This window comes from Lepidochelys kempii, chromosome 9 (assembly GCF_965140285.1).
Source record: "Lepidochelys kempii isolate rLepKem1 chromosome 9, rLepKem1.hap1, whole genome shotgun sequence".
NCBI classification, from domain to species: Eukaryota; Metazoa; Chordata; order Testudines; family Cheloniidae; genus Lepidochelys; species Lepidochelys kempii.
In genome coordinates this window covers 102,020,213-102,047,089 of record NC_136388.1, presented here as the reverse complement: position 1 = coordinate 102,047,089, position 26,877 = coordinate 102,020,213, and the positions used below count along the sequence as shown (strand labels likewise).

The 26,877-nt window shown below is 48.6% G+C and overlaps 1 protein-coding gene across 9 annotated transcripts in view; it reads right to left on the bottom strand.

The window, feature by feature from the left end:
- Positions 1-26,877, bottom strand: part of DLG3 (discs large MAGUK scaffold protein 3) — a 180,353-nt gene that overhangs the window by 114,905 nt on the left and 38,571 nt on the right. For 2 of the 9 annotated variants that reach the window (XM_073358609.1, XM_073358610.1), the window contains exon 1: positions 6,154-6,557. The exons of 5 other annotated variants lie outside the window; for them this stretch is intronic. In XM_073358609.1, coding sequence (XP_073214710.1) covers positions 6,154-6,489 — 336 coding nt within the window. In that variant the 5' untranslated portion in view covers positions 6,490-6,557. Of the gene's footprint in view, positions 1-6,153; positions 6,558-16,026; positions 16,034-26,877 lie in introns of those variants that run through there. 2 more of the 9 variants (XM_073358613.1, XM_073358614.2) reach the window with 2 other exon arrangements.

Sequence of the window (26,877 nt, the reverse complement as noted above, 5' to 3'; positions counted from 1 at the left end):
AGCCAAGTTGGGCAACCCTCCGAGCTTGTCAATCACATGTGCCAGCCAGCCACCCACCCACCCGTGTCTGGGAATCAGACCTTCCTCAGTCGGCAGGCTTTGTACCTTGGAATCCAGCTTGGATTTACACTCTTGAAAAAGACTTACACATGTGGGTTGATTTACTCTTTCTACAACTCTAGGACAGGACTTGGCTCAATATTTCCAATGGTGGTATACCCATCTGTCTCATGTGTCACATGTCAAAGGGCCAGTGGTTCTGTAGCAGGAGACTTGCTTTTGAATGGAGTTATCACTGAGGGCTGTAGGCACACGGAGAGGGAAAGGAACAGGCTTTTCAGGGAGCAGCAGCAGGATTTGGACACAGACTGCATGTGGAGGACATGGGAGAGGGAGGAGCTGCAGAGGGTTACTAGGGTATGGGCATGAGTGACAGGGAGGAGGAACTGTCCAAGGGGAAGTGGCGAAGGTCTGGGAAGGAAGATGAGCAGTTCAGTTTCTGGCCATGTTCAGCTAGTGGATGGCAAGACAGCCAGGAAGCACTGTTAAGACACACGCTCACATGTACAGTTGGATGGAAGGAGACGAGGCGAGAGCAGCTATGTGGATTCACACAGCAGCAGCGAAGAGGTGATAAATGAATGTAGGTGAACAGAAGAAATCATTCAGAGAGAGGTTGTCAAGTAAGAGAAAGGAAGGCCCTGGGCAGCAGCCCCAGGACTCCTACAACTGAGGGGTGAGGCTAACCCAGCGAAAGACCCATTGGGAATGGTCAGAGAGGTGACAGGAAAAAAAGGGAGAGGACAGCAATGGGGAGAGGAGGGGAACATACATCAGAATAGAATCCATGCATCCTCTTTTGCACTGTACCCAGCCCCTGAAACAGGAAGGGGAGAGGAGAGGCTAAGGGAGGATTTTGCTATTGTTTTATCTACATCTAAATAGCTAAAAATAGCTTTCACAGGGTTTGAAATCTTTAATTAAAACCAAGTCCTGATGTGCAGCAAATCCCTCCTGATGTGCAGCAGAGCTCGCTCCTTCCATGAAAAGGCCTGCTTGGCATGTTCCAGTATGGCCTGCCATGTGCAATTCCCCATTCCTTCTGGAATGGATCAGTCACACTGGAGACAGCTGACAGGCCCACTGTGCCTTGGAGACTCTGCTGCTACTGTGCCTTATTTCTGGTCTGTAAATTCTCATCTTCCTTCACTTTCTCCAGCCTGGACAGACCAGAATTTCACCCCTTATAGAATTACTTCTCCCCACACCAAGAATAGCACTTGGAAGGAAAATTTACCCCTTTCCTGCTTCAGCTTCTCTCTCTTCCTCTCTCCCCGAAACGCCGAGAACTCCCTCCTCCTCCATCTTCAAGTGCAAAGATTTAGCTAATTTCTTCCATGAATAGAATATAAGTAGCCATAGCAACATCAGCCTGCCAACCTTACCACCTCATATAGCTCCATGTCCCCATCACCTCTTTTCTTGTTCACCATCCCCTCCCACCTCTCCTGGAAACCAGCGAGGCATCATCTCTGGCTTCTAGCCTATTCCCTCTCAGTGTATGTCCTGCTTGCTAGTCCTGCCCTTTCCAGCACTCCAGTAATCGGCCATTCACCACTCACTAGCCCATTGTGTCTTCCCTCATATTCTGAAGGCCAATATCCACACTCATCTCAGAAATTCTCCCTATGTCTTCTCTTTTTCAGATTCTGACCCACATCCAACCTCCCCTTTCCCAGCAAAATCTCACAGAAGGTCACTCATCTAAGCAACCCCTCTCACAACAGCACCTGAGACCATCTCCAGATGGGCTTCTTTCCCCTTCACAATGCTATGAAGCCTGGCTTACTCCTCCTCTCCTTATCCTTCTGAGCCTCAGTGATCTCTGTGATGTTAAAAACCATTTCCTCCTTCCCAAATGTTGGGTACAGTTCTTTGGATTCTTGGTGCTCTGTCGTCCTGGTTTCATTTCTGTTCATCCAACCCCTTATCCCCTGGGGTCTTAGAACGCCAACATCCTAATCCTTGTCAAAAACAGCAGGTCGGCCCTTGTAGAGCAAGTGCTACCTCCAGACATGCCTGCCGCAACTGTGCCAAAAATACCACGTCAATTCTCCCAATTGAAGGGAGAAACTAAAGCAAATGCTACTTTCAGCGTTCAACTAACCTTTCCTTAGCAACTCCCCACAGAAACCAAACCAACCCACACCTTGCACATGGCTGCCTGACCCTTCTACTGCTTTTCCCTGCACAGGCACAAAACCCTGCCAAAGGGGACATTCCTACCTGCTGCTGGGATCCCCGAGATGCCCTCTCCAGGAAGTCTAGTCTTTTCTGAGGGAACCGAAGGACACCAGGCACCTCTTGCTCCTTTAGCTGGGCTATGGAGCCATAGGTACTCGGAGCCACCCTCATCACCTACCTCCTGGTTTGAGTCTATGGGTACCTCCTACACTCAGATACAGTCACATTTGGCTGTTTATCGAACGTTCTTCTAATGCCACTCTGCCTACATGACCATATTTCTCCCCCATTTGCATAGTCACCCCCCCACACACCCCTAAAATGACATGGATGGTGTTCTTTCTAAACTTTGACAGTGCCACAGAACTCCAGAGAGGCCCATGGAAGGAGAGAGCAGGAGACCTCTGCTGCACTGGATACTTTATTCAGTAATGGGCATTTCAGATCAAGCAGGGACAGCAAAGCTGAGGCAGCCTCAAGAAATACAGGACATTTGCTAACAAATGGTTAGCAACCTCCAAGGCTCCAGCTTAAAGTATGGCTATGCCTCCCGGCCTCCCCACCCCTGAAGTTCTGCCCGTGTGGCAATTCTCCATCTGTGTCCCATGGACACATGTCACTGGAAATTCTTAGTGTCCCAGAACAACTCGCTGAAACCTTGGACACCTCAGTGTGTCTCATTCTAACTATTGGGGCTCCCCTTCAGAGTGACCAGAATCCCAGTGTGTTTTGGGCTTTCGTGGGTGGAGAGGAGACCCTTCGGTCGAGGTTGGTTCCAAAGGTTGTTCCGTTGGGGGGAGGGGGCGGAGGGAGTAAGGGTCTGGTTCCTGCCTGTTCTGCTGGTGATGATGCCAGGCCTGTGGCCTGTAAACACTGGCATCCACGTCCTAGCGCCTCGGTGCGGGAGACAAACCGAGCATAGGCTTCAGCACAACATGTCAGTGCAGCCTTAGATGGACGTACTGGGAATTTCTAAATGCCTCTCTCCCCTGGGAAGCCTGGAGCATCAATGTGAAGGGGAGGGGAGGGGCGGGGCTTCTGGCACTCAGTTCCTCTAGCCACTGCAGATCAGTGACACTGCCCAGCTGGCTAATGCTGCTCTCTGCCTTTCTTTCCCTTCTCTAGTAAAGGGTTAGCGCGGATTCCTCTGCTCACCCATGCCCGGCCCCACTTCCCATTTCCAGGGTGCTGGCAGACAGAGTGGGGAGGGGAGAGGGAGGAGGAAAAACAGAACAATTAAGGAACAAGAGAGACTTAAAGAAAAAGTGGAGGAGAAAAAAAGGCATGAATTAATAAGAGGAAAAAAAGATGACTGGGGGTAGGAGAGATGAGAAGGAAGAGAGCCAGAAAAGGAGGGGGAGTTGGGGATAAAAAGCCTATCTGAGCCCTTGTGCCCTTCCTGGAATCAGGCATAGGGGCTTCTCGATTGCCTGCATAAGCCAATTTGTGGGGGGAGGAGGGGAAAAAGCCAGGCCACGAGAGGTGGGAGGTGGTGTGTGTTAATGTTTCTGATTATACGGTGTGCTTTTGTGCAAGGCAGCGTGTGTGGGCACATAATGTATGCCTTTGTAGTGGTGCATACAATACATGTGTTTCTAGGAGGTAAAGGAACATGTACCAGACGGGAGTGAACACTGTGTGCACGAACCCCTCGTGTGTGTGTGTCACACTACATTGCATGCCTGCAAGCAGCTGAGCAGACCCTGTGTGCACACGTGCCTGTTTGCATGTGAGGGAGAGAGAACAGGTTGCAACGGAGGAGGAGAGAGGTGCAGAGCCCACGTGAAGTGAGCGGGTCCCTCCTCTCACAGTGCAGTCCCCCAGCCCCCTCTTCCTCCTCCAGCTCTGTCTACACAATCCTTTTCATCTCAGGTTTTTGAAATGGTTCCAGGAACACAGATGCCATTTAAAGGGGCAGCCCTATATCAGAGCAGACTTGGCTTTATCTCTAGTGCGACACAGTGCTGTGATGTTTGAACAATTACCTTTAGCATTTGCACCCCCCCATCACACTCCCACTGGATCGCGAAAGCCCCTTCAGCCTCACAGAACCAATCTCCTTTACTGTTGTAGCGGCCGGGCACAGCTGTTTCTGCTTGCCCACCTTTTGTCCTCGGCCTGTCCATAACTGGACGGCGAAGAACACTGATGCTTCTGCTGTAAAGGTGCAAGATGTCTGAGCCTTAGGCATTTGCTGCACAGCTTTACTCAGTGCATACATTTGCTACACACCAGGGAGCAATTCTGCCTTCTCTGATATGGTCGGTGTTCATACCACACACACACACACACACACACACACACACACACACACACACCCCCATATGATACATGCGGAGCCTTGCTAGGCACATGTAACCCTGCACACAGGTAAGGCATCACTCCATCGATCCCTTGCACTGCTGGGAGATGGTTTTGCCTTTTAGCAATGGTAGAACCTAATAAAGCATTCTCCAATCTGCAGACATTCAAGCCAAACCAACCTCTAACATTCAGTGGTAGCATCACAAAGAGAAAAGGACTCCTGTTCTACCATTGCAAAACATGAAGGATTCCTGCATGTGAAAGCATGGCCCCTTCTGCCCACCCCAGCTCTGCTGATGGCACTGATCAAACGGACATTTCTCTCTGTCACCCTTTGCAATCATCTTAACAGGACCATCCCAGCACCCGCCACTGCCAGGGTTAAGGGGGAGGGGAGGAGAAATGAAGGAATAACAGGCACTGGCTGCTCTGACATCCCGGTGCCTATCTCGCCCTTCGCGCTCCATGCATTGGATGGAGCTACAGCACAGACAGGATGGAGCCAGCTTGCTGGGAGCCAGCAGGAAAGCTAGAGACAGATTTAGGTGAAGAGACAGACAGAAACCGTCCTCCTAGGAGGACGTTTGGTTTTGGGGCACTTTCTGTAAACACTCCTCTGGGAGTTTCATTTCAAAATCAGATTATTTCAGAGATGCGCAGGGATTCAGCCAGTAACCAAGAAGGACGTAGGGAGGAAAGAACAGGGTTTGGAGGTAGATGGTCTCTCAGCCTGGCCCCAGCCTCCATTTTACGGCTTTGCAAACAGGCTCCATCCATTTTCTAGGCTGGCTGATGGGTTCAAGAGAAGAATGGCCTCCCCATGTAGAAAAGATGAGAGAGACAGCCCGGCAATTGCTCGTTAAGGAGACCAGTAATAAGATGGGAAGAAGTAAAGGCAGTGAAATGGGGCAGAAAGCACACAACATGCCAGAGACCAGAAGAAGGTTATATAATTATCGATGGGGATGGAGAGCTTGGAACGACGAGTGGGGAACAGGCTTCCAAACCCAATAGAAGGTGGGAAACTAGTTTGGTGAGTGCTGGCAGTCGGTGCCAACAGCCTCAGAGACTGCCCTGAGGGCAGTATGCCTGGTGCCTTGCTCCCAAGGGCTGATGGGACACTTGGCATCACCGAGACTTCAGGCAGCTGCATTCTGAGCAATGAGAACCTGGGGTGGGGTGCCAATGATCACCGGTACTTGTGCCAAGCGGAATTCAGACAGGCCTTAGCAGCTAAGGCCTCAGGAGGCTGTTCCTAGCCCAGAGCAGAACGAGAGAAGAGAGTGCACAGCCTCGATGCTGGCCTGGGAAGTCCTGGCCCGTCCAGCCAACCCAAATAGCCAAGCAGTGCCGAAATGTGCTACAGGATGCCACCTTCTTGCTAACACATCTCTCTTTCCGAATGAACATTCTGCAGAATCCAGGGGTCCTTCCACCCACTTGCCCCATCCCTGGGGTACCTCAACCCCCCCGCCATTTACTCTAGACACACGGAGGCAGAACGAGTGCCTAGGATGCTTGGGGAGTGGTAACAAGCCCTGTAACAAAAGCTGCCCCTCCCCCCCCCACCACCTTGGCTGCGGGGAGCCAACCTGTGTCCCATACCTGTTCATACCAGTCGCGGTTCGAACATGTGCATTCTGGCCACCAGTTTGTGCTGTTCCCGTTCATCTTGGGAGTGCTCTTCCCCTGCCCCTGCTTCAGGGGAGCAGGGACATTGTCCCGGGAGGTGGGGATGAGTTTGCTCTTATTCCGAGAGGTGGGGGTGGCTCCCCCCTGGGACGGCAGGGTCTGCGAGCTGTAGCCCCCGTAGCCGTACTGCTCATGCTGCCACTCGCCGTAGGACGGAGGCTCCATGCGACGCAGGGCCGCCATCCGCGTCACTTCGTAGCACTCTGGGCACTTACAACAGTGGTGGTGCTTGTGCATATTTGCTTTCATAATACACACACAACCAAGAACAAAAGGGAAAAGGGACCCCCCGCCCCGAGCAGAATATGCCTCCGCCTCCTCTCCCTCTACGCACCCCCTCCCCCTCTTGTAGAGAGATGGTCCAGAGTCTTCTGTACAAAAACCAGAATTATAAATCTATTATCTCCAAAGGACAGCCACACCATAAAAACGGTTTCTGTTGTTCTGCATTGCCAGCCATTCAGGTGCTAGCATGTCAGCTTGCCCCTCAGGCCCTGGAGAGCTGCTGGCATGGGGGGCTCGGTGCAATCAGCTCTCTGCCTTGCTTCATTTAGCTGCTTTGCTGCTTCCCCAGTGAGGGTCCGTGGCAGAGGAGTCCCTGGCCCTGGCAGCCGTGTGCGTAGTCAGGCTCCCTCAGTGGGTATGTGCAGGGGGTAGGAAGAAGATAGCTGGCTTCACCTGCAGGGCTTGGGCTGGAGGATTCTGCTGTTTCTGGTCCCTGGACGAGAAGGGAGAAGGCAAGAGCATCTATCTCCAGCCTCCCTGTTCTCCCGGCCCTCAGCCAATCACAGCACAGGGCAGCATCAGCAGCAGCGAGAATGTTAAACAGCAGGCCCTTAAAGACACAGCTGCCTCATTCCTACCCCTGGAGCCTGCTGCACCATTCAGCCCCCTCATGGAGCCAGCTGCCAATCACAGTGCTGGGAAAAAAGGGGCAAAAACCTGTCCTGGCTGAAATGACTCGGTCAGAAATCCCACAAAATCCATAGAAGTTACTGGTGGAAAAGGCCCAGGAGATCACTAAGAGAAGCAAGGGATACTCTTGTCATTCTACAGCCTACACAAACAATACCCTTTTGATCTCGCAGTTGGGTGACACCCAAATGCCATGTACAGTGGTCACTTTTCAGAGCTGTCGTTAAAATAACTACATATAAAAGTACCGTCACTATTTGCAATGCTCCCAATATACAGGACAGGGAACACAGAGGGAATATTGAATGCACTGAAGCAACAGTAATTATCTAAAGCAAAACTGGAAGGTGTATCAGGGTAACCACTGCACCGTAAATCCAGAATCTACATTAAAACAAACTCAGGAGGCCTCTTCCCTCATGACAGGGAATTCCAGGGAAGGCTGCCTGCTCATTTGCTTTCCAAACAGCCAGGGGCCTATCACTCTGTACCCCATGTGCTGCAACACCTGGGCACAATGGAGGGAAGCTAAGAATAGAGGGAAATCTGCTGCAGTATCCACGGTATGCATCCGATGAAGTGAGCTGTAGCTCACGAAAGCTCATGCTCAAATAAATTGGTTAGTCTCTAAGGTGCCACAAGTACTCCTTTTCTTTTTGCGAATACAGACTAACATGGCTGTTACTCTGAAACCAGGGAAATTGTTAAATCCTTATGTTCTTGCTTTGGGCCCTCTGTCATTAACTGGAAAGGAGAATGCTTGGTGTTTTCTCTTTTAGCACAAGCAGGGAGGAGAACACATTTTCAGTGGGTAGACTCAGTGCTGGGATCAAAGGGAGCACAGGCAGATGCTGGACCCACCTTCCACAACACAACTCTGCAAACGCATTTCATTCCTGACATGTAGCCACCCTTCCCAGTGCAGTCCTGTCCCCATCAGGACATGCAAACTTCCTGGTCACTTCCGCCTCGGAACCTACACAGCACTACCAGGAATCTTAGTCTTGCAGCTCCCACTGTTATTTCAGGGCTCCCCACAGGCACCACCCCTGACACCCTTCAGTCCCACCCTGCTGCTGCCCACCCCCCCAGCCATCCCAGCCCACGGTAACCCCCTCCTGTGCCCACCCCCCCAGCCCACGGTAACCCCCTCCTGTGCCCACCCCCACCCTGCTATTACAGACCTAGAGCAGAGATGGACAGCCCCGCTGATTTGTGTGGTTGTGTTGTGATATGCACAAATTGGGGTCAGGATGAGACTAAATTCAAGGTCACTTGTGACTCAAGCTAGATTGGGAACGCAGAGGTGAAAGGATAATGGATTCACCCAACAGCACCAGCCCCTCTCATCTGGGGGCATCAAAGCTCTACTTCCTGTGTTAGAGGTGTTCTACAGAGCTTCATTCCTGCACCTGGTTTTGTGCTTCCAGTCCCTTCCATTTCCATGTACGCTGATATCCCGGGGGGGGGGGGGGTGTGGATGTGTGCGTGCGCAAGGCCAGTCAAAAGGATGGATCCTCAAAGAGCCCAACCACCATGGGACGGTAAAAGAAGCTTGTTTTGGGGCTGTGGGCAGGCAGAGGGCAGTGCTCTGTGCACAGATTCCTCGGTTCCAAGGCCAGAAGCGCCCAGCGTGACCACCCAGTCTGACCTTCTGCATAACACAGGTGGTGGAACTGCCCCAAAAGAAATCAGAGCAGAGCTGTTAGGAAAACCTCCAATCTGGATTTAAACATTGCTCAGGATGGAGACTCCACTATGACCCTCCGTAAGCTGCTCCAGTGGTTAATTAAAAATTGACACCTTATTTCTAGTGTGAAATTGTCCAGCTTCACCTCAGCCAGGGGATCGTGTTGTAACTTTCTCTGCTACACTGAAGAGCCCATTATTAAGTATTTGTTCCCCACGTAGGTATTTACAGATGACCCCTGGAATACAGGTCACCTCTGTATTAGGAAGAAAGTGAAAAGTTGGAAGGAGTTCAGAGAAGAGTCACTGAAATGATTGGGGGCCAAGCTACAAGGGACAATCACAGAAATATGTTTAGTTAGGTTACACTCCTGCCAAGGGGGAAAACTGAAAAAAGCCTGTAAGTATCTGCATGGAGTAATCCACACCCAGGTGGGAGAGGAATGGTTTAGAGCAGTAGCACAAGTGTACGCTGTTAGGAGCGATGGGATGAAAACAGAGTAATAGCACGAGCCTAGAACCTAGATAACCAGATCAGATGCCAACGAACAGTGAAAACACCAAGACAAATGCCCTGACACTGAAGGATCTGTTAGTCTGCGGGACTGTCTCCAGCAGGAAGAAGGGAGGAACCACCAATCGGGATATTTAAAACTAGACTGGATAAGGCCCTGGAGACTGTTGAGGAGAACAGTCCTGCCCCAGCTCCCCAGGCCTGGACTAGTCAGAGCCTAGCTATGATCATTTCTGTGCTAGGATTCTATACAATGAAAGAGTTGCTGGGACTAGCTCAGTGTATCTCCAGGTACCAAAACCCAAGCGGAGATGGAGATACTAAGAGCACAAGAAATTCCCACTCGTATGCAGCTTCCCCTCGGAATGCTCAGTGTGTGAGAAAGGTGAACAACAAATACACCTTTCTTCCCTGGCCCAGAGCCCAGGGAGCTGCTGCCACCCATCAGACAAAGCTCGGAACCACTGCCAGTGGGTGTTAGGAGATGCTGAGAAATCCAAATGGCTCAATTTTTACCCACTTTAATCCCCACCTCCCCCGCTCCTTTGGGACACATAAGTGCTGCTCCTACAGCATGACAGCAGACAGAGCTGGTCCATGGAGCATCTCCTGGGGGTGTGCACAGTCCTGATGCTCACATTGTTGTGTCTTCTCTTGACTCCAGCTGCAAGCATTATGAGGCAGGGACTGTCTCTTGCTATGCATTTGTACATCCACTAGTACCAGGGGTCCTGATACCGACTGGGGTTTCAGGCTGGCTGTGCAACACAAATAAATAATATGGATGGCACTGGCTGCTCTGCCTGGTTTCCAGCCGTTAAACTGCAACAAAGAGCTAAAAATACAGAAATATTTTCCTAATGTCACTTCCCCCCGGAGCAATTGCTGGAGTCACTACAAGGATGTTGTGTGATCGCAGAAAGAGGGGAGATGGACAAAACACTCTTGATTAAGATGTGGCACACATGGGGACCCTAAGGACTAACCCCAGGCCCCAGCTGAGATCATAGAATATCAGGGTTGGAAGGGACCTCAGGAGGTCATCTAGTCCAACCCCCTGCTCCAAAGCAGGACCGATCCCCAATTAAATCATCCCAGCCAGGGCTTTGTCAAGCCTGACCTTAATAACTTCCAAGGAAGGAGATTCCACCACCTCCCCAGGCAACGCATTCCAGTGTTTCACCACCCTCCTAGTGAAAAGTTTTTCCTAATATCCAACCTAAACCTTCCCCACTGCAACTTGAGACCACTACTCCTTGTCCTGTCCTCTTCCACCACTGAGAATAGTCTAGAACCATCCTCTCTGGAACCACCCCTCAGGTAGTTGAAAGCAGCTATCAAACCCCCCCTCATTCTTCTCTTCTGCAGACTAAACAATCCCAGTTCCCTCAGCCTCTCCTCATAAATCATGTGTTCCAGACCCCTAATCCCTTCACTGGACTCTCTCCAATTTATCCACATCCTTCTTGTAGTGTGGGGCCCAAAACTGGACACAGTACTCCAGATGAGGCCTCACCAATGTCGAATAGAGGGGGACGATCACGTCCCTTGATCTGCTCGCTATGCCCCTACTTATACATCCCAAAATGCCATTGGCCTTCTTGGCAACAAGGGCACACTGCTGACTCATATCCAGCTTCTCGTCCACTGTCACCCCTAGGTCCTTTTCCGCAGAACTGCTGCCTAGCCATTCGGTCCCTAGTCTGTAGCTGTGCATTGGGTTCTTCCATCCTAAGTGCAGGACCCTGCACTTATCCTTATTGAACCTCATCAGATTTCTTTTGGCCCAATCCTCCAATTTGTCTAGGTCCCTCTGTATCCTATCCCTGCCCTCCAGTGTATCTACCACTCCTCCCAGTTTAGTATCATCTGCAAATCTGCTGAGAGTGCAATCCACACCATCCTCCAGATCATTTATGAAGATGTGTGAAGCCCCCACTGTATGTTGCTGACGTGGGGCTGAGCAGTAGATTGAAGTTTCCCCGTCATCTGTGGAGCCCCTCACTTGTTTAACCCCAAGGGGGCTGTGGCGCAGGTTCCTAGGGGGCTTGTGTGTGTTCAGGTTAAAATTACACACTACCAAGTTATGAACACTTGTCATGCCACCTCTACCCCCACAGGCTTTGAGAGAGCCCAGGCCCACCCCAAGTCAGCACACACAGAAGCCAAATACAATTCCAAGCCTAGGAAAACCCAAAGTTCTCTGCAAATCAGCACATAAGTCAGCTCTTCTGGTTTAATAATGGCTGTTGCGTCTGCCAGTCCCGCAAGGGGGCATCACAGACGTACCCTTAACCCTGTAGTGGGGTTCCTCATTCCGTACCAGGGTTCACTGAAAGAGCCAGTCTAAGCAGTTAGGCTAGTCGTGCGTTGAGTGAAAGGAAATCCTTTTACAGGCAACACATAATTAGATTGTGGAACATAGTGCCACAGGATGTTGAGGCCAAGAATTTAGTAAATCAAGAGGGATTGGATATGTATATGGATAATAAGAATATCCAGAGTTATAATAATTAGTGAAGAAAGATGGGGGCTAAGGTTTGGGATGGATATAAGACTTCAAGCTTCAGGGTATAAACCAATCCCTAATTTTTACAGATTAGGATGCAACCTTCCTGGGGGGCAGATTATCCCCCATCTGCCAGTTGCAGATTTTCTTGCATTGTTTTCTGAGACACCTGGTGCTGACCAGTTGGAGACAGGATACTGAACTAGATGGACCCCAGCTTTGATCCAGTCTGGCAATCGCTATGCAACGCTTTAGCAGCGGACGTTCCAGGGCCAGGAGTAGCAGACTAAAAGGAGATGGAAGGAGGCGGCTGCCTTGTGAGGAGGCTGGCAGGAACATTAAAGAAACTGGTCCTCTCCCTTCTGCTTGAGAGGATTCTCACACTTACAGCACCAAGCAGAGCAGCAAGTTGTGAGCCGGAGGGACAGCCAGCAGCAACTCCAGAGCTAAGTTGGAGTTCTCATCCAGCTAGTTACACCACCACATGGACTGGGTAAGCTTTCCTCAGATACACCTCAGTCACACATCACCAGGAGATTCTTCATGGATATTGTAAAATACTAACAATGAATTGTTGCTCCAAAACCAAAGGTCAGAAGCTGAAGTAAGTCCCCCCCAAACAGCAGGGTGATCATGCTGGGGTGGGAGATGAATGAGCCTGACTTGATGCTAGCAGGGTAATGAGGAGGCCCATTTCATTTACTAATCCATGAATATCTGAGAGCTCTTTCTCGGTGGTGGGGTGATATTGGACCTGGAGGTCCACCTCATGGAGGGACTGGACTAATCTTAAAAGGGAGAAACATTAAAATCATACTTGGGGGAAATCCATTGCTTTACATAAAGAGCTGCCTTCTCTCATTGGCTGGGGCTGCCCCAGCCACCTTCTCTGGCTACCACTACTTGTATTTTGGCAATAGTTTCCTCTTTCCTACTCCTCAGCCCTGCAGTGAAGTCAGACATGCATATGTGACATGACAGTCTAACTAGGAAGGACTGAAGGAAAGGGGGATGGGGGCAGAGGCAATGGCCAAGGAGGAGGAATTACAACAGAGGGAACTTTGGTAACAAGCGTGTGTATTAGGAACAATTAAGAGAAGCATTAGGATCTCTGTTTTCCATCAATAGATTTGAACATGGCCTCCTGCAGGAATGGCATTTCTCTTCACTAGCATCCAGGCTTCCATGCTGCCCGCTCCATCTCCGTTGAACTCCTCAGACACGATAGCCATGTGGCAGCCTTGGGTGGAATCCTCTCCATGCCTTGTCTCCAGTGTGGATACTGCTCCCCTTAACTCAACTTTCCTTCCCTCAAAGGCTAGAAAACTTGGAGGCATCCATGACCCAACCTCTGTTTCCCCCCCGCACATCTCCATGATCTGTAAACTACTTATCACCATTACTGAATGGCCAGAATACATCCTAACCTTGCATCCTCCTCTTCTGAAACTCTTACTGGTGCTTTTGTCACTCACTCCTTGTCTCATGTATCATTCTCCAAATCCCCGCACATCTGCTCTACAACTGCTGCACCTTTATCTCTGCACAAATTTGTTGCTTATTTCATACTTTTCTACAGTTAACCGCATTTGTCTCCTGCTGTTCTCATTGCTCTAAAGGTCCATATCCATTGCAAAGGACTTGCACTGCTCTTTACCAGTTGCCCTCATTTTTTCCAGTGGCAGCTAGTCTCATCCACACAGGTAAGCTATGCACAATAAAAGGGCTGCAAACATCTGTCTCAGCAACACTTTGCACAGAGTAGGAAATACTCCCCAATTCTTATAGAAAAGAGATCACATAATAATAGCTCTTAGCACACTTGGATCTCAAAGCACTTTGCAAACAGTCAATCTTCACAACACCTTCAGCAAAGTGATCCTAGTTTTCACCCAAAGAAACTTCAGCACAGAGAAGTGAGGTGACTTAGCCAAGGTTGCACAGCGGTCTGATGGCAGGGCAAGGACTGTAATGTTGGAGTCCTGATCCCCACATCTTTGACCCAGCCACATCCCCGTTCTCCATCAAAGGCTGGTGGAACGGTCTTGATTCGTTCACTCACACCGTGGAAAGAGGAAGCATTTTACTTTTCTTTTTTAAAAATAAAATTTGTTTAAAAAGCAGAATAATCCAAATAAAAAAGGTGACTGGATTCTTTAATAGGGAGCCACTGCTGAAAGCAGCACTGAGGCGACGTTGTTCATGGAGATCAGAATTGCCTGGCTGGGTGGGTGACTGGACTTTGGTTCAGCCAGTGAGTGGCTTCAGCCCTCAATTTTCTGAGGGGCAGCAGTTGAGCCTCCAAGACACGAATACGTGGATCTCCAGGGCCAGGTCTGCGTCCGACAGGTCAGGACTCCATGTTCTGGCCAGTCACAAGACAATTGTGGATGGCTTTTGCCATCCTGGCTATTTGGGCATCCAGCAGCAGTGCTGAGTCCAAGGACCTGATTTCACCAACACAAGCCCCGTTAGTGGAGCCAAGCACTAAAGCTCTGCTAATGGGGGATATTACACAGAAGGGAAGGGTTATTCTGACACTCTTCCTCCTTCCTGCCAAAATCATCTCATTCTTGCCTGGGTTCAGCTTTAGCCACCTGCTCTTTATCCAGGTGCTCTCTTCAGCCATGCACTGAGAGATGGTGCTATTCACGTCTGATGCGAAGGAGGTGTACATCTGGGTTTTGTCTGAATATTGCTGGCACTTTAGTCCATATGGTCTCCTGGTCTCTCTGAAAGGCTTTATATCGATGTAGAATAATATAGGGAAAGTACAGGGGATGGTGGGACTCCTGAAGAGAGGATTTGGAGGTAGAATACTTGCCCATAATAATAATGCTGTAGCCCCTTAGGGTATGTCTACACTGCAGCTGGCTGTAGGCCTGAGAGTCCGAGCTGCAATGTCCACACTGCTATTTTTACTGCACTCGCTCCAGCTCTGCTAGTGCGAGTCTGTTTCCCTGGGTTGGGAGGCTTGCTCCCAGCTGCTGTGTAGACATACCCTCAGCGGTGGGACAGGAGTGTGTGGGGAACAGCATCAAACACTGCAGAAAGACTAAGCAAGGGAAATGCGGATGGCTTCCCCTTGTCTCTGGGCCGGAGGAAGTCATCCACCAGAGCAACACATGCTGCTTCTCTCTGTACTGTGCCTGGGCCTGATGCCCAACTGAGAGGGATCCTGAACATTGACAGCTAACTCATGCCACTCGAGAGACTGGCTTTTGCAAGCTTCTTGATTAGCGGCCCCGAGAAACAGAGGTGACACTGGGCCGCAGGCCGCAATGTCTGTTGAATGTAGCAAAGACAATTTCTCTAGGACTGTTGGACTTTGGCTTGTTTTACAGTGTGCAGCTGATTCCCCTTCTCACAGGTGCTGACAGTCTCTGGTAGTTGGGCCCCCATGGCTTCTGTGCTCCTTTGCCACCCAGGAAAGGCAGGGATCAGAGTCCAATGAGGTGCCCTGATGGCTGTCAGTGCTTCTGTGGGAACGGGCTCAGTTCTTGGAAGGAGAGTCTTGTGTTTGTTGGTCCAGCTCTGGGCTCTTGTGATTTTTGGAGCCTACAAGGCCCTCCTGGAAATGGGCGATCTCTGTGAAAGAAGGTAACAATTGCATGCAGCGGGAAGTACTGTGTCTAGAACTGAGTGGGGACAATCTGGGTTTACTCTTCTGGGATAAACCTTTGGACAGTTTTACCTTGGGTGTCTCTCTCTGTTAGCCACAGCAATCTAGAGCAAAAGAACAATGAGCAGTCTGGTGGCACCTTAAAGACTAACAGATTTATTTGATAAATAAATACATATGTTAGTCTTTAAGGTGCCACCGGACTCCTTGTTGTTTTTGTGGATACAGACTAACATGGCTACCCCTCCGATGCTTGCAACCTAGAGTAGGTGCTGAAAGCGCAGCATTCTGAGGGCTAGGCACTCTGATATCTCCCACATCTCTGCAGCTGCAAAGTAGTAAGAAATCGGAGACAGTGGAGTCTGCAGCCATTAACCCAACAGATGGGAGCACCAAGGAGGCAATGTTTCTAGTGAGACTAGGTCGAAAGGGAGGGAGTGGGAGAGGAGGTAATGCAATGATCTGAATGCTGGGCTCCTCGTTCTGACTCCCTAGAATGACAGTCTCCCAACTCAGCAAGGTTGATTTGCAACTTACTGCATGTGGGTTGTTCAGCTGAGACCTTCACAACCAAGATGCTGTCTGCTCTGCAAGGACATTAAAGAGCCCAGGCTGTGGGAGAAGCAGACAAACGGGATCAAGGCTAGTATGACAAGAGCTGGAAAAGGCAAGAACAATAAATGTTAAATGCCGAGTCTGGGTTTCCCCACAACCACCAAGCAAGTACACCAAGGAGTAGTTCATGTGTGGCTAAGTACACGGAGGGACAATAATAACTGGACACCTCAGGTAACTGGTTGCATGCAGCACCCCAAGGTGCTTCTGCCAAACCGATTACTCCTCCCCAAGCCAAAAAACACCTTCATTATATGGGACAATTCCGGACGTGTTACCCACAGCCATTGGGCCAATTCCTACAGCTTTTACTCCCAGAATCAACAGGTGAGGCTCTGCACTAAGCACCCACAGTTCATTTTTGTGACCAAAAATAAGGCAAACCAAATGCACGCTGCAGTTGTGATGACGGTGGGAGTGGGATTGTTGCATTATTCTCTTTGCTGCGGGGCCCAGCTGCAGACTCCACAAACAGAGTCCAAGTCCCCCCTCTGTAACAGTCACTTGCTAGGGGCTCTATTTTTTGCTACAATATCATGAGACCCCCCAGGGCCCCATTCCCTAGGATCCCAGGACAGGGGCTCCTGCTACAATCCTTTATCTAAAACTTTTTTTTTTTTTAAGAAACCAACAACAAGAAAGGAAACCCTAGGAACTACCCTGCAGAGAAATTCCCTCTTCCAGCTATCTGGACCAGAGTCCTTCCCTGGGGCCAGTCTGATTCCCTAGGCTCTTTTCCACAGCAGGTCAGCAAGTTATGTGCTCCCTGAGGGGTTCATTGGTAGAGTAACTAGAGACCCCTGCCAAGTCAATCCAGTTGTTTAACCCCTGTGGATGCTGAATACCTCACTGCAACGGATACAGGGGTAGTAGGTTTTCTCTCCAGAAACCTGTTGGAGGCAGGCTGCTACCACCAGAGAAGGGATCTCTCACCCCACATGGCTACTAAACCTTGTCACATTGCACAGAAGCCATAAAAAACCCTCATGGCTGGTTACAGTTTGCCATGAGGGCAGGCTCTGTCCGCAGGTCTGGAGTGAGCTTGCAGGGCTAGGAGATTGCTGCCTATTCTGAGACCCCCTTCCTAAGGGGGAGTGTCATGGCAATACCTAACTGGAAGGTGGGGAGATAAAAACATGGCGTGGACCTTTCCTCAGAATTTCCTGGGGCTTGCATGGTTATTATTAGCTAAAGTAAAAAGAAAAGGAGGACTTGTGGCACCTTAGAGACTAACCAATTTATTTGAGCATGAGCTTTCGTGAGCTACAGCTCACTACATCGCTCACGAAAGCTTATGCTCAAATAAATTGGTTAGTCTCTAAGGTGCCACAAGTCCTCCTGTTCTTTTTGTGAATACAGACTAACATGGCTGTTACTCTGAAACCTATTAGATAAAGTGTCTTTCTACCCTGAACAAGGACTGCGAATGAAATCATGGGATTCTACACTTAGCATCTCACCTGGACACCCAATAAAATATGCTCAATTTACAAGTCAAATGACATTTTTTTCTGACTGCCAGCACCACAAGCACCCCCAGGGCTCTCAGAATCAGGCTGGATTTTTCCTTCCTCCTTCTCAGTAATAAAGGTTCTGCAGGACAAATGTTGCCTTCAATGACACCTGTGCGAACCTACTGGCTTCCAGTGAAGTTGCACAAGTGTAACCGATGAGAACTTAGTAAGAAGGAGAACTCTGTTACTTCAAAAGCTTCTCTCTGTCACAAATGGCATTTGGGCCAGTGAAAGATGTTACCTCACGCACCTTGTCTCAGAGCTTAGGAAGCAATTCTGTTGACAACAGAACTTGGCCCCCCTCCTGTACCGGCACTGGCTCTGTAGTGCCAACAGAAAGAAAAAGGGAATATTAATTTTTCTCACTAAAGCCAGCAGCATCTCTGCTACCAACATATGTGGGCATGAGAAAACAACTCTGCATTGATCTGGTACTAGTTAATATCTTCATTAATGACTGATAATGGAGTGGAGAGTATGCATATGCAATCTGCAGAGGACACCAGGCTGGGAGGAGTTGCAGGCAGTTTGGAGGACAGGATTGGAATTCAAAACAACCTGGACAATTTGGAGAAATGGTCTGAGTTCAACAAGATGAAATTCAGTAAACATGTAAAATACGTCACTTGATAAATCAAATGCACAACTACACAATGGGGGATAATTGGCCAAGTGGTAATACTGCTGAAAAGGGTCTGCGGGTGACAGTGGATCACAAATTGAATGAGTCAACAATGTGATGCAGCTGTGAAAAAAAGCTAATATCCTGTGTTGATTAACAGGAGTGTTGTTTGTAAGGGACAGGAGATAGCTGTCCTGCTCTGCTTGGCACTGGTGAGGCCTCAGCTGGAGTTCTGTGTCCAATTCTGGGCACTGCAGTCTAGGAAAGTGTGGACAAACTGAAGAAAGTCCAGAGAAGAACTACAAAAATGATAAAAAGTTAAAGAAAACCCAAGGAAAGGTTTAAAAACTGGGTAAGTTTAGTTTTGGGGTCCCTTCCAGCCCGACACTGCTATGGTTGTATGTGCCATGGGAGCAGCTTTGATAACTAAGGAGCCCATTTTTACATATTCACATTTCAGAACAGACCTGCACTTTAAGCACCAAGGACACCGTCAGTGTCATACAAGACACACGGATAAAACAAGCCCTTATTCCAAAAGGGTGACATTAACATGATATTATCACGAGACTCCTGATATTTGGTGTTTTTCTTAAAGGCCCAGTGCCTTGGGTCATAATTACATGAGAATCTCAATTTCATTAAAAAAAAAAAAAAAAAAAGGGAAGTTTTCAGGCCTCACTGCAGAGAAAAGCTTGAACACACGACCCAAGTGCAGCCTCAAGGCTCAAAAGCCAGAAAACAAAGAAAAAGATCTATTTTTAAGATCTTGTGATTTTGAAACAAATCTCAAGATTTTTTGGTCCTGACTGTTGATTTTTGAATTGGTGATGCTTCCCCATTTCCTTTCACCCATTCCTCTCTAGTCCCATGCAGGTATCAGACACGTTCACACATTCAGCCTTAGCAGGAGTTGCCAACAGAAGTAACAAGAGGGCTTTGAATACATAGAAAATATTGTGACAAACAGCTGCTAATTTTCAGACTTTAGAAACCGTCCAAGTTCCCCTCCCAAACTCGGAATGATTAAGTTACCAAAGTCCCTTATTTTATCTCCTCCTACCAGACCAGCCAGTTCTTTCAACCAAAGCAAGCAACTCCCTCTGGAACACATCAGTGCTATTCCCAAGTCAACAAGATCACCTAAGAGCCAGGTGCCTGACCCCAAACCCACTGAAATCAAGAGAAAGATTCACTGATCTCAGTGGGCTTTGTGCAGGCTCCGTGGGATTTGCCCCCTGGTCCCAGTGCCTGAGTTACACTGCCACTCAGGAGCATTCCCCAACCAGACCACGCTGGGCTCACAGGAACTGAGCTCTGCTGCAAAGCCACCCTAAAGGGAAAGAAATACCAAATGGGCAGAGTCCCCTTTAAGATCTTCCTGCCTACAGCAAAATCTCCCATTTCCAAGCAAGAGCTCCCACAGGTCAGTGTGAGAGCAGCTTCCAATTAGGATCCGTGTGGAGTTGCAATCCACAACTGGTTTCATGGGGTTTAACTATTGCTGCCTTAATTCCCATTGGCAGGTTCCTGGGCCTGGGCCTGCCGAGCGTGCTCAGCACGACCAAGCCTGAGACCTGTTTGCTTTCTGGACTGACAGGGCGTGGAAGCAGGCAGGCGCAGAGCATACCCAGCCTCTGAGGAGGGGGCAACTTCTGCCAGCTGCTCTAGAAGCCTGGATGACAAAGGAATCTCCTCTGACCCTCCTCCACAGAAGGGAGGTTGCAGCTTGTAGGGCCCTGAGGGAGGAGGGGAGCTGTCTGCAGATAAGAGAAAAACAGGTAAAGGCTCCCTGTACAGCACAAAAGGAGAACAGGATATGGAGGCTGCCAACTTGCACACCAAGGGACCCTCCTGTGATGTGCTGAGCGCCTTCACCTCCCACTCAAGCTATCGGGAATGGAAAGTGCTCAGCACACTGCAGCATAAGGCCCTACCTCCCACCCAAGGCGATTTGAAATAGTCATGACACAAAAAACTCAAGAGAATCTGGGTTTAAAACCAAAACACCAGCTGAGCCTTAATGATCACCGGGCAGGGCTTGTGTCATCATCACATCCCAGCCCAGAAAATATCCCTGCTGAGACAGGGAACAAGACCTCTGAACAGGCCAGACTGGAAAGGTGACTGGATAACCAGAAACCCTGGGTGCTGCTGGACTGATTGAAATACATTGCTCATTATTTGTTTGCCGCCACTTTTCCTGGCCCCTCAGCCTCGTGAAAGTCTGGTTATGTTTGTCCCTGCAGCAGGTAATAAACTGTCTGTATTCGCAAAAAGAAAAGGAGTACTTGTGGCACCTTAGAGACTAACCAATTTATTTGAGCATGAGCATCCGATGAAGTGAGCTATAGCTCACGAAAGCTCATGCTCAAATAAATTGGTTAGTCTCTAAGGTGCCACAAGTACTCCTTTTCTATCTGGAGTTCATTCACTAAGAATCTTCCAAGCGATTCTGTTTAATGGACTAAGTCTCCTTACTGGATCGGAACTACATAAAGTGCGGCCACTGGGAGCCTGGGGGACTCAGCAGGAGGTACCCGGATCCAGAGACACCCCAAGAGGAAGGGAGGGTCAGGAGTCTCATGTTTCACAGACTGGGGTGGAAAGTTAGGATGTTTCTTCAGCTACCCTCCCCTTTTCTGTCCCCTTTAAAGAAGGCAGTAATGCAGGAAATTTCTGAATGGCTGCCCCCTCCTTCAGCCTGCCTGCTAGTTTCTCAGCCAATCAAGTGGCATGCTGAAGCTGCAGCAGCCAGTTTACTTGCCTCTCTTAAAGGTACGCTGTTCTTATCAGCCATTTCAGTTCCTCTGTCCTCAAAAACAAGGACAGATGGGTTGTTTAGTGTAACAGAAAAACACAGAATTTATGTCCAGAGTTCTGATGTGATTCAAACACGTGCCCACCACTGAAATAAGTTTAAGGGTCCCCAGGCAGCCTGAGACTAAGCTATGGATTGCTTGTGTTTAGTGTCAGTAACCAAAGGTCTCTGGAAAATAGAGAGACCTTTTACAGTGTAAATCACATTTTCTTATTCTTCTGTGCACCACCCATGCCTTGAGAAGAAGCAGAGGGTTCCCAGTCTCAGCAACAGCAAACCTTTAAACCTTCGCAAGTGTAACCACCCTCCCCATAAATTATCAGCAAGGCTTAAAAACAGGACCTTGAGCACCAAAACACACAGGCTTCTACTACCTGAAGAATAACTTAATTAGCTGGTAACAATAGCAGGCTGTTATCCTCTGCGTGGAACAGCTACCAGAAGGGAACACAATACATCCCTCACATGTTACAGAAGCACAAGAGACAGCTGCACAAATTCTCACTGCCGAAAATATTAGATCCAACTTGGGAAAATTCACCTGACATGTGGAGAATGAATAAGAAACAAACATAACACCTGAGGGAGCAAGGAGGGGTGCAGGAAAGAGCCTGCACTACTTCTGGGAAACCATGTAGTACTGTGACAAGGAGCGTTACAAGTTGTCTGTGTAACTAAATGTACAGGAAATTAAATCTAAAAAGATAATTTCTTCCAAGAAGCTGCAGGCCAGGAACCCAGTGCTTTCTGCCAGACTGTCAACTAAAACCCCTCCAACGCATTATTAAGGATCTACAACCTATCCTAAAGGATGACCCAACACTCTCACAAATCTTGGGAGACAGGCCAGTCCTTGCCTACAGACAGCCCCCCAACCTGAAGCAAATACTCACCAACAACCACATACCACACAACAGAACCACTAACCCAGGAACTTATCCTTGCAACAAAGCCCGTTGCCAATTGTGCCCACATATCTATTCAGGGGACACCATCACAGGGCCTAATAACATCAGCCACACTATCAGAGGCTCGTTCACCTGCACATCCACCAATGTGATATATGCCATCATGTGCCAGCAATGCCCCTCTGCCATGTACATTGGTCAAACTGGACAGTCTCTACGTAAAAGAATAAATGGACACAAATCAGATGTCAAGAATTATAACATTCATAAACCAGTCGGAGAACACTTCAATCTCTCTGGTCACGCGATCACAGACATGAAGGTCGCTATCTTAAAACAAAAAAACTTCAAATCCAGACTCCAGCGAGAAACTGCTGAATTGGAATTCATTTGCAAATTGGATACTATTACTTTAGGCTTAAATAGAGACTTGGAGTGGCTAAGTCATTATGCAGGGTAGCCTGTTTCCTCTTGTTTTTTCCTACCCCCCCCCCCCCCAGATGTTCTGGTTTAACTTGGATTTTAACTTGAAGAGTGGTCAGTTTGGATGAGCTATTACCAGCAGGAGAGTGAGTTTGTGTGTGTATGGGGGTGGGGGGGATGTGAGAACCTGGATTTGTGCAGGAAATAGCCCAGCTTGATTGTCATGCACATTGTGTAAAGAGTTGTCACTTTGGATGGGCTATCACCAGCAGGAGAGTGAATTTGTGGGGGGGGGGTGGAGGGTGAGAAAACCTGGATTTGTGCTGGAAATCACTTTAGATAAGCTATTACCAGCAGGACAGTGGGGTGGGAATAGGTATTGTTTCATATTCTCTGTGTATATATAAAGCCTGCTGCAGTTTCCACGATATGCATCTGAGGAAGTGAGCTGTAGCTCACGAAAGCTTATGCTCTAATAAATTGGTTAGTCTCTAAGGTGCCACAAGTCCTCCTTTTCTTTTTGCAATCAGTGGAATAGTTTTTTTAGGTGCAGTGCTCTTGCCTACATACTGTACCCTCACTAGCAAAACCAGAATATTACGTGGTGTCAAAAGCATTACAGTGACTGCGTGGCAGTTGGGGACAGCACAAAAGACCTAAATTTGCAAGGTGATTTGACATTGTCTATGCAAATACCTGGCCAGGAAAGCAACACAAATCCCTGGCTGGGATGATTTAGTCGGGGATTGGTCCTGCTTTGAGCAGGGAGTTGGACTAGATGACCTCTTGAGGTCCCTTCCAACCCTGATATTCTATGAACAGTCCCCTTCTAGGTAGCTCTTGTCCGACTTCAGCATTCAACTATGAAAATAGCAGCTTGACCTCAATATCACACCTGTGTTCAGCCCCAACTCAACTCTCTCCACTGGCTCTCAAACCAAATGCAAGCTCCTCATACTTGCCCTCAAAGTCATCCACTACCCTGCTCATTCCCTTTTTGCTCAGCTAACGTCTCACTATGTTTTATTCCCACCTCTTTCTTTATGAAGTACCCTACGCCTAGAACCCCCTTCCCGACCCATCTGCCATTCCTCATTCCCCTCCTCTAAGTCTTTTCCAAACTCACTCACACAAGGAAGCTTATAGTCTTCTCTATATTTCAATTAAAAACAATCTCAACCTACATAACCCCTCGATTCTCTCTCAAGTGACCTTGGCCTGCATCCTCTCCTGCACCCCTTCCCATGTCATCATCTCCCGTTTTCTTCCTCGCATAGGCTGTGAACTGTTTGGGATAGGGAATCCACAATTCATTTCACTAATTTGTAAAAAAAATTTTCAGCCAAGACCGGGGCCTCATTGTGCTAGGTACTGTACAAACAATAAGAGCCCCAGAGAGCTTAGACACTAAACAAGACAGACAAGGAATAGGAGGGGAAACTGAGGCACACAGCAGCAAAGCTACTTGCCTGAGTTTACACAGCAAGTCAGTGACAAAGCTGGGATTACAACTCCGGTGTCCCTCATTCTAGTCCTCTGCCCTCTTGACTGGGCTACACTGCCTCTGATAACCCTCTTGGCTCCTTTTTCGTTGCTTTACGAAGTGCCATTCACGTCTACGGTTCTGTGTAATTAATAACTGTTGGTGAGATTTTCAAAAATACCCAAGTGATTTAGAGGCATAGTCCAATTGTCCTTAATGGGACTCAGAGTAGCAGCTGTGTTAATCTGTATCCGCAAAAAGAAAAGGAGGACTTGCGGCACCTTAGAGACTAACAAATTTATTTGAGCATAAGCTTTCGTGAGCTACAGCTCACTTCATCAGATGCATTCAGTGGAAAAAAGCTGTAGCTCACGAAAGCTTATGCTCAAATAAATTTGTTAGTCTCTAAGGTGCCGCAAGTCCTCCTTTTCTTTTTTCCTTAATGGGACTGTGATTCTAAGTCACTTAGTGCAATTCTGGGCACCTGAAAACTGAAAAGATATTCACAAATTAACAAATCAAAGAAAATCCACAACAATAATCAGGAAGCTGGAGGGACTAGTTTTACGGAGAGGATTAAAAGAGCGAAATCTGTCTGTCTTAGACATGAAATGACTGCAGAGATGGGAACTTGGTAACATTCTGCATATATTTAAATGATGTATACACAGTCCTTCCTGTGGTATTTACCACACAAATGCCTCCTGCCATCCAATCCATCAAGAGGCTGTCCATGCCCCTCCCTGCCCTAAGCAGGCACAGATGAAAACAGAGGAGTTTATCTACACTGGGATTTTTGCACCAGTGCAGCACACTGATGTAGCTATTTGGGTACAAACACCAGTATAAACACACAATGTAGACGTGCTGGACCAGTGCAAGTCACTTTTTTCAGTGCAAATGCGTTGCACTGAAAGTCTGCATCAGTGCATCTACATCATTGCTAACAACCCCAGTGAAGACATGACCTAAGGAAAAAGTTTTAGGAAAGAAAAATGGCCTTTGAAAGACGAATCAAAGAGTCATTTGATTTTATGGGAGAGTCAAGGCCATTTCCAAACCTGCACTCACCCATCTCTCTCATTCGCCTTCAGGCAGGTTCCTCTAAGATACGCCTACAAAGCCAGGGATAAGGATCTCAGCACGGCTCAACACTGATCCTCCAAACCCTAGACTAAATGTCTTTGTAAGCAGTTATTCTAGCTGCTCCGTTTAGAATAGCACTGTTACTCCCTCTGCAGCTGGCATCCTGGTTTCAGTGCGGCCCAGCTCCATTACAGTGCAGAGAGGTCCCCGCCCGCTCCACCACCCCAGACACAAAGCAGCTGGGCTGCCAGGCTCTGCCTTCAGGGTTGGGTTGCTCTTTTGCAAATGGAGTTTGCTCTGCAGTGACACACCCAGGAGATTTGCCCTTCCACGCCCGAGATCTTAGGGAGATTGTAGACAGAAGCATGGAACCGCCCCTCCATTTGGGTAGGGGAGAGGATGCAGCTGCAAGCAGTTAGTTTTCTGCTCTGGACACTCTGGTAAAGGAATTTTGTTCCACAACATAAAGAACAACCACGTAACACCAAGTAATTGCCCACTTTGCACACAAGACCAGGTCTGGCTAGGCTGGGGAGCTCTGGACTGAGGGGTTTGGAGAGAGACCAGGACTGGAATAGGAAAGGGTTGTGGGGAGGGTTGCAGGACACAACAGAGGTGTTATCAGAGCTGTGAGGGAGAGCCCAGGTGTAGAACAGCAAAAGGACAGCAAGTCTGGGCAGAGGGACAGCAGAGCTGTCTGGTCAGTCCCAGGCCCTTCATTTTAACACCAACTGAAACGTACAGAATTTCCACAGCCTCCCGAACAATCCCTGGTTTCCTGCCCAGCTGCACCAGGCAAAGGCGGAACATGACTGCACCGTGACACTGTGTGGGAACAGCAGGGTGAGGGGCAGAGAGATGCACGATGCGCTGCTGTAGCTGAATGTGCAAACAAAGCACAGGCTGCAGTTGGTACAAAAATGGGGTTACCTGCCTCCTCCACAGCTTAGGCCACTGTGAAAACAACCAACCTGTCAGCCAGTCCCCGCCCTGGCCCTGAGTCCACCAGTGATGCCAGCTCAAGTCCTTGATCCTCACAAGAGATCCACTTCCTGGACACTACGGTGCTAATAAGCGATGGTCACATAAACACCAACCTATATCAGAAACCTACTGACAGCTATTCCTACCTACATGCCTCCAGCTGTCACCCAGACCACACCACCCGATCCATTGTCTACAGCCAAGCTCTACCATACAACCGCATTTGCTCCAACCCCTCAGACAGAGACAAACACCTACAAGGTCTCTATTAAGTTTCTTACAACTACAATACCCACCTGCTGAAGTGAAAAAAAAAAAAATAGATTGACAGAGCCAGAAGAGTACCCAGAAGTCACCTACTACAGGACAGGCCCGACAAAGAAAATAACAGAACGCCACTAGCCATCACCTTCAGCCCCCAACTAAAACCTCTCCAACACATCAAGGATCTACAACCTATCCTGAAGGACGACCCATCACTCACAGATCTTGGGAGACAGGCCAGTCCTTGCTTACAGACAGTCCCCCAACCTGAAGCAAATGCTCACCAGCAACCACACAACAAAAACACAAACCCAGGAACCTATCCTTGCACCAAAGCCCGTTGCCAACTGTGTCCACATATCTATTCAGGGGCCACCATCATAGGGCCTAATCACATCAGCCACACTATCAGAGGCTTGTTCACTTGCCTATCTACCAATGCCCCGCTGCCATGTATACTGGCCAAACTGGACAGTCTCTACATAAAAGAATAAATGGACACAAATCAGACGTCAAGAATTATAACATTCAAAAACTAGTCGGAGAACACTTCAGTCTCTTAGGTCTGTAATCGAGTGACCAGAAAGTGGCAATTCTTCAACAAAAAAACCTTCAAAAACAGACTCCAACAAGAGACTGCTGAATTGGAATTAATTTGCGAACTGGAC